This window comes from Tupaia chinensis, unplaced genomic scaffold (genome assembly GCF_000334495.1).
Source record: "Tupaia chinensis unplaced genomic scaffold, TupChi_1.0 Scaffold000395_1, whole genome shotgun sequence".
In the NCBI taxonomy this organism is placed as follows: domain Eukaryota; kingdom Metazoa; phylum Chordata; class Mammalia; order Scandentia; family Tupaiidae; genus Tupaia; species Tupaia belangeri.
Window position 1 is genome coordinate 552,321 of NW_006159897.1, and position 8,247 is coordinate 560,567.

The window sequence follows — 8,247 nt, forward strand, 5'->3', positions numbered from 1 at the left end:
AATTACAGGATTCAGTTTTAAGCCAACATCAGACATTTAACTGCACCATTTTGACCGCAGAAATTTTTAGGATTGGAAATCTGCTACTGTTATCCACCACCAGTATCCTTTATTTATATTGGCAGAGGGTACGTACACTCTCCAGAGAGAGAAAGCACCCCTCAGTGGAATGTGGTCACGCCATAATCCCCTTTCCTTCATTTCTTCAACCCATCCGGATTCGGGGGCACACATGCCTGGCATGGTTTTTAAGTCATCAGAGCTGTAATCTGAACTGTGGTCAGCCATGTAGGATTCAGCCTCCGAAGTACTTCACTATGGGGCAGGCCCATCCCATCCCCTAAGACTCTTTAAAGCAATTGTCTTTGATGATTACAGTCCTGCAGACACACCAACTTTATAAAAACTTAAGGAGAGTTGTGGTTGAAAGCCTTCTCCTTTCTAAATGGTTGAATTTAGTAAACATGGTCTAATAAAGTTAGCAGTGCCACATGATAGTATAGTATTCTTTTTGCTTGTTTGTTTGTTTGTATGTTTTTCTTTTTTTGGAGAGGTTTTTGCTACAGGGTGCATACGCTCACCATTAAGAGACAGAGACAGATAGAGAGATAGAAAGCAAGAAATCATCCCCGGGGGGAATGGCCAAGCCGCAATCCCTTCTCCATTCTCCTCTTGGGATCTTAGGCATGCATGCATGCATGCCCGGCGTGAGCTGAAGCCACCGGGTCCAGGACTCGAACCATGATTGGCTACATGGGAGTTCAGCGACATATTCATTACGCTAACTGCTGGTCCCTTTGTTTGTTTTGTTTTGTTTTGAGAGCGCAGTTTCTCAATACTGGTTCTGAACAAGGCGAGAGGGCTGGAGACAGGGATTGGTCAGTCCCAGCCCCTCAACGCTCTGGGTTGGACGCCAGAGAATGGAGAAGAGGGATCTGGTCTCATCAGGGAAACCCAGCCCCACAGAGGGTGCATGGTGAGGAGACTTTAAATAGAGGAGGGAGCTGGAGAAGGGAAGCAGGATGCTCCAGTGCATGAAGTACTCGTAGTGCTTATCGAGCTGAACTTGGCAGAAAGAGAAGCCTCCAAGAAAGAGGTAAAAAAGGCGCACTGATGAAACAGCTGTAGCTGACTAGCTCACGGAGGTTGTATATGTCCTGGGGGCCATTCTCAAAATATTGCTCGTGAAGGGAATATCCTCAGTTAACATAGCGGAATGCACATTGAAAAATTTTCCCAGCATTATCAACAAGATCACTCCCCAGGAGCTGAGGATGATGCTGTAGGCGGCCAGCTTCCGCCCACTGCGCCACGAAGAAAGGGGTCAGGATTGCCTAAGTGCATGGAGTGGAGAGCTACAACCGTCCTTTCTGATACTATCTGATTCGTACCTCAACTTCCCTAGAGGGACACGGGCTTACTGTTATAATTACAGTCTCTGGACTTAGCAGTATTAAGGCTGAACTAAAACCTAGATTATTTTCATAAATTACCCTTACACTGTGCTTATAGAAAGTGGATCTATCTTCATCATCTTATGACTTTGACCAGGGACTAAGTAAGACAATGATTAGAGATGCAAGAAAATGCTATTATTGTTGTGTGAGCAAGGAAACCATTAAAACTGTATTATTGACATTTCAGAAATACACAGATGTTTTAGGGCCAGTCCCATAGCATCATGGTTAATGGGAGCTGGATACCACACGGCTGACCACAGTTCAAATTCCAGCCCCAGGGACCAGCAGTTAGCGTAATGGCTATGTTGCTGGACTCCCACGTAGTCGACCGTGGTTCGAGTCCCAGACCTGGTGGCTTAAACTCACACCGGGCGCGTGTGTATGCGTGCCCAAGATCCTGAGAGGAGAATGGAGGAGAAGGGATTGCGGCATGGCCATCTCTCCTGGGGGGGTGATTTCTCGCTTTCTATCTCTCTGTCTCTCTCTGTCTGTCTGGCGAGCACACGTGCCCTATAGCAAAACAACCCACGTGCCCTATAAAAAAAACCACTAAAAAAAAAAAAAAAAAAAATTCCAGCCCCAACCGCCTGAAAAACATGCTGGATGTATATGTGTGCATGCCCCAAATCCCAACAGGATGGAGAAATGCAGAAGGAATTGCAGCATGACTACACCCTACTGGGTGTTTTCTTGCTTGCTCACTCTGTCTAGGGACATGTGCTCTCTGGCAATTCAAGAGAGACATTTAAGAAATTCTTCATCTCTGTCATAGCTCAAATTAAAATGAAAACCTTCAAATTATCTTTCTAAATCACTCTAAATTTACCCCATTTAGAGTCCTCACTCTGGGATCAGCAGATTGTATGATGGTTATATCACTGGACTCCCGCATAGTTGACAATGGTTCAAATCCCAGACCCGGCAGCTTCACACTCGGCCAGGCGTGTGTGTGTGTGTGTGTGCACCCAAAATCCAAGGGGAGAATGGAAGAGAAGGGACTGCGGCATGGTCATCCCTCCGGAGGGGAGGGGGGTGATTTCTCACTTGTATCTCCTTCATACCTCCTTGATTTCTCCTTTGTATTTCCTGCGAGCACACATGCCCTATAGCAAAAATCTCTCTTAAAAAAAAAAAAGTCTTCACTCTTTTGGGGCTGATCTCTAATAGCTCAAATGAGTTGAGATTTAAGAGTATGACAAAATACAATATTTATGATTAATAGATCTAATTTTGGTTGAAACACATTGCATTGTAAATGGGACTTAGCATATGGTCCAAAGACCAAGAGTGTCAGCATCACCTGGCAGTTTGTAAGAAATGCACAATTACAGGCAGCCCAGTCATTCAAATTCATGAAGCAGTATATTCTATTGTCTAAGGCAAATGCTACTGATAACAGTATTTATTATGGTTTATTTCTGGTAGTTTATTTAATCACTAGGAGAGTTTCTAACATTTAGGAACAAAAAAAAAATAAAAAGGAAAAGCTAAGATTATATTTATCTACCTATCCTGCTTTATTGGAAAATGTTTCAAAATTGTATATATAAATTTACTGACCTGGTCAATGCTGAAAAACCCAGCAGACTGTAATACTTGACACAAAGATTCTACTAGTTTCATTTTATCAACAGGGTCCATTCCTTTATTTACAATTTCAAATAAACAGTCACATGCTTCTTCTCGTAGAACTTCTATTGACATATGACCTAGCAGCATATTTATAAACCTGGTAATGGAGGAATGAAATTGTTATAACATTTTCAAATGTTTTAGATAAATGAGTTTAAGTGAGTTTTAGATACTGTATTTTTTGCGGGCTTATACTATAAAACGTGATAGGCATACTTACCTATCATTGGCTATAAGGGATAAGTCTATCCAAGAGACATAAGCCCCAACTACTTCAAGGCACTGACATGTCACTTCTGAATTAGTATATTGATAATTTTGTAAGATTTGGTACCAGGATTCCACCAGATTTGGAATGCACTGTTCCCTCATGGTATCTTTTATTAGAGTATTCCTACGAGCTTCCTAAAACACAAAACAAAATAAAACACCAAATACACAATGTAGATTACTCACAAAATAACGTTTGACATCTGAATACAGTATACAGAGCAATTTCCTCGACCCTAAACTTCCAGCCTTGCTAACACATCCTCTGCCACTATTCCCATTTATCAGCTCTAAAATCATATCCTGTGATTCTTTTCATATCCTTTCTGCTGTATTTTTCAGTGCCAGACTAAATTTCTTATTAAATACAAACTATAAATAAGTATTGCTTAGAAATCTTAAGCATGTGGTAATTTATTTCTCAATATGTAAACATGATACTTAAACTATTTACAAAATGGTGGTTAATTAAATGCATGATGATACCCTTTACAGTTCTATTTTTCATTACAATCATCTTTAATTACTACAGACACTTGATATTACTTCACTTGTGTCCTTTAAGAATAGGGAGAAAGTTATATAGCTTAATGATGAAATAGAGAGTAAGGTGACAGTCATGCGACTGAGAATACAGAAGCAGCACTGATAATCCATAAGCAATGCTTCTTCCTTGCTTGGAGGCTATATAACGATATTAAATACAGACTGCATGTTTCAACAAATTATAAGAGAAAATCATTTTGAGTATTTAACTGGAGAAAATATTTCCTAGTTAAGAAAAGTCTAATTTTAGTCTATTGATACATTTGACCAAAACTCAAGTTCAAATTCTTTGTAGAATAAAATTTTAAAAGTTGGTTAAATTTATAATTATTCTTAAGAAAGTTTCTCTCAAAAAAGATTGCTGCTCCTTTTACTATGTGCCCATTATCGCCTACAAAATTACAATACATCACAAATGAATGGGAAGTTACTTGCCTCTGACGTATGCACCACATCACGATCCACTAACTCTGAATCAATAGCCATGAGAATTCGGAGGTACAGATCTACCCCCCTTGGATTCAGGTCCACTACTGAGAGAATGTCAAAAAAAAACTTGGGCCATTTAGTGAGATATTCTGTAACAAAAAGCAAGGCGAAGACTTGGGCTGCTTTGTTTCGTATAAAGGTCTTCTCTGGCTGGGGATTCAGCATCTGATAGACAGAAACAGTTCATGAAATTAAATGTCAATTGAAAGAACTCAAAACACAGGGTTGTCTTATTTATTACTGACTGGCGAAATCCACCAAACATCTACAGGGTCCAGATTAGCTGTGTAACAAATATGCTTCAAAATGATCAAGAAAGTATTTTAAGTGACCAGCCAAATGGAGAACAATCAAAATGAACAAAGGTTACTTTGCTCCTAATGGCTGCTTCTCATTCTTATGCTTTTATCTTTCCTTTTTTTGACAGGATCTCCCATGTAAACAATCCACCTACTCGGACTCCCACCTAGACTATAGGTGTGCACTACCACGCTCGGCCTTCAGGCTGGACCAGGAGTTGAACCTGGTCTCAGCCTGCAAGCACGACAGTGCACCACTGCAGCTGGGCCTCACTTTTACACTTTAACAGAAAAGTTTCATGTGCAGAGCTTTAATAATCACTTCTAAGCAGAAAAAATATTCCACTATTTTCTCTAGCTACAAAAATAAAAACTCTGGCTACACAACACCTTTATTTGTTAAAGTTAGCTAATTTCTTTTTTATTGTCAATGGGTATGTATACACACTGGAGAGAGAGAGAGAGAGAGAACACTCCCCTCCCAGTGGGGTGTGGTCACATCATAATGCTTTTTCTTCCATTTCTCCATCCTGTCAGGACTTTGGGTACCCACACACATGTGCCTGGCATTTTTTCAAGCCTTAAGGGCAACGATTTTTTTTTTTTTTTAGAGATTTTCGCTATAGGGCGCATGCGCTCGCCCGACAGACAGAGAGAGACAGAAAGACAGAAAGAGAGAAATCACCCCCCAGGGGATATGGTCACGCCGCAATCCCTTCTCCTCCATTCTCCTCTCGGGATCTTGGACACACACGCACACGCGCCCGGCGTGAGTTTTAAGCCACCGGGTCCGGGATGCGAACCGCGGTCGACTATGTGGGAGTCCAGTGACATAGCCATTACGCTAACTGCTGGTTCCCAGGGCAGCGATTTAAACAGTGTTCAGCCACGTGGGATCCAGCTTCCTAGGCATAGGTTTAACTACTACAGTATGGGGCTAGCCCCCAAATTATCTAAAATTAGCCAAAAGAACATGCTATGAAGAAAGAGTTCTACTGATCTTTTAAAAAGGGTCCCTGTGACTAGATTGTCCAAGAGGGCTGACCTTTAATAGCAAAACAGAAAAGCAGCTTTTGTAAAGTACTGGGTCACTGGGAAAATCATGACGTATTTTTGTATAGACTTTCCCGATGACCTAATTGTTAAAAAAAAAAAAGAAATTATATTTAAAAACCAAAATTTCTACACTGTATTATGGAATGTATGACAGTTTCAATTACTGATATAATTTTAAATTACTGCCAAGTTTTACCTACCCGTGATCTTCAAAACCAACACATTAAAAAAGAAAAAGCTATAGGAGTATAAATGAGAAAAAAATTTTGAGGTAAAGTTGCAAACTCTTGCAAAAATAAAAGTTTAACTGTCTGGCAATTTGAGGTACTGAATGAAATGACTATTTTACCTGAGCTTGAAGCCAAGATATGAGCGTCTCCCTAATTAGCTGTTGTTGAACAGTGGTTAGTTCTGAGTATCTGTCCAAAATAAAGAAAAAGAATAATGGCTATATTTGGTGTCTGCGGTTGTTAAAAGTAACAGCCCCTTAAATATTTGAAAGGGAAAATTTGTTTAGCACTCAATTATTTAAGGTTTCCTAAACTAAATGTCTAGGAAATGTCCCAAACAGAAGTATATCCGTGTTTTGAGGTCAGCAGTCTACAGAATAAATCAACAGGTGAACAAAGGGTCTTTTCAGCACTAAGTCATGGTTTCTGCTTAATTATATAAGAGGTTCTAAACACAAGTGCCCAGACTGCCACTCAACTCTAATAAAGAGCTGACATGGAGAACAGTAGGTCTGGAGTTGGTGGATCTTCTGATTTTTCCAGAGAAGCTGGAAACTAGCATTTTCTATGAAATGTCTGGATTTGTACATGTTACCAACTAGATCAGTTTTTTTTTTTTTTTAAGTATCTTGCTATAGGGCACTCATTAGGAAAAGAGGGGGAAATTGCCCCCACCAGGGGGGATGCCACGCCTCACCCTTCTCCACTCTCCTCTGGGGGTTTCTGGGCACATATACACATCCAGTATATTCAGTATGATTGGGTCCGGGACTCAAATCGTGAAATTGGCCTCTCTGGTCTTAATGTCTATGCTACCTGCTGATTCCTAACTCAGTATATTTAAAACACCTCTAACTTCCACATTGTCAGTTTATAACCTTTATTGTCTCCTCAAAGAAAAAAACTAATCAACAAAACAAAAAAAAAGACCCTTCCCCACATATCTTGGAGTCAAAACAGTGAGAAAAAAGCCTTACTTGTATTTAACTTGATGTTCTAGTACTTGAAAGCAGAAAAACTTTATGTGATCATCACTGAAAAAAAAGCAAATCGGAGAAGCAGAATATAAATTTGGAAAAACAAATCAAAGGCAAGATATTCATAAGTAACAGTCAAATATTACTAATGAACTCATTATGCATGAGTAACAGTTTAAAAAGTTTCTCCAACTAGACTTTTGGCTTTCTTTCTACTTACCCATCTCATAACATTCAAATCTAGTTGCTTAAAAAGCTAAGAGAACTCTAAATATTATATACCATTTTATATTTCCATTAAATCTAAGAACCAAATCAACCAAAAAGATTAAGATAATATTATAACTTGTATCTTAACATACTGTTTTATAAACAGAAGACATTCTCCCGAAAAAAGTCCTAGAACTTCATTTCACAATGGAAAAGTTAAATGTAAACTGACAAATCGTAGAACAGCCAGAGATTGAATCAAATCAGAGATGGTCACCCAAGTCCCACTTAAAAATTCAACCCTACTCGGACCAGCAGTTAGCATAATGGCTATGTAGCTGGACTCCCATGTAGTTGACCACGGTTGGAGTTTCAGACATGGGGCCTTAAACTCAAGCTGGGCGTGTGTGCGTGCGTGCCCGCCCAAGATCCCGAGAGGAGAATGGAGGAGAAGGGATTGAGGCATGGCCATCCCCCCTGGGGGGTGATTTCTCACTCTCTGTCTCTCTCTGTCCTTCTGGAGAGTGTACACGCCCTACAGCAAAAAACTCTCAAAAAAAAATTTTTTTTTCAACCCTAGTTAGTTCTGTTGCAGCCAAGTCCAAAAAAAGCAGAGCCACATGGGCCATCAGTATGGCCTCAGAGTTCATATAGGAAACTAAATAATGAATAAACTTCCCTTTTAAGAAGAGAGCAAAAATTAACATCCAATAACTAGTTATCCACTTCCGCTTGTCTCTAGAGGTGGGTGATACAGAACTGCAGTGAGCCAGCTACAAACTCTGACCAGTCCCGCTAAGACCAACAATCTGCTCATCCAAGAGAGCTGGTGTGGGCCACACTTAGTCATGCGACAATTTGTCCATTTACCTTTCCTGTGGAAAGATAACCAGTGAAAATAAGAATGGAGACCTGATCTTAATTCACACGACATGAATAATCCAAATGAAGTCATTCCAAACACAAGAAAATAGAACATAAACTTCTAAAACTTATTAAAAGTTATGTTTAATTAGTGTATTTTCTGAGACTTTTGGATTTTTTTTTTTTTTTTTTTTTTTTTTTAGGGGGCGGGGAC

At 39.8% G+C, this 8,247-nt stretch overlaps 1 protein-coding gene across 4 annotated transcripts in view; it reads right to left on the reverse strand.

The window, feature by feature from the left end:
* The window catches only part of XPOT (exportin for tRNA), a 46,562-nt gene that overhangs the window by 26,157 nt on the left and 12,158 nt on the right, over window positions 1-8,247 (reverse strand). For 3 of the 4 annotated variants that reach the window (XM_006154136.2, XM_014590033.1, XM_014590034.2), the window contains exons 4-8: window positions 6,960-7,016; window positions 6,102-6,171; window positions 4,344-4,562; window positions 3,313-3,497; window positions 3,021-3,189 (exon numbers count right to left, since the gene is read on the reverse strand). In XM_006154136.2, coding sequence (XP_006154198.1) covers window positions 3,021-3,189; window positions 3,313-3,497; window positions 4,344-4,562; window positions 6,102-6,171; window positions 6,960-7,016 — 700 coding nt within the window. Of the gene's footprint in view, window positions 1-3,020; window positions 3,190-3,312; window positions 3,498-4,343; window positions 4,563-6,101; window positions 6,172-6,959; window positions 7,017-8,247 lie in introns of those variants that run through there. The other variant, XM_014590035.1, reaches the window with a different exon arrangement.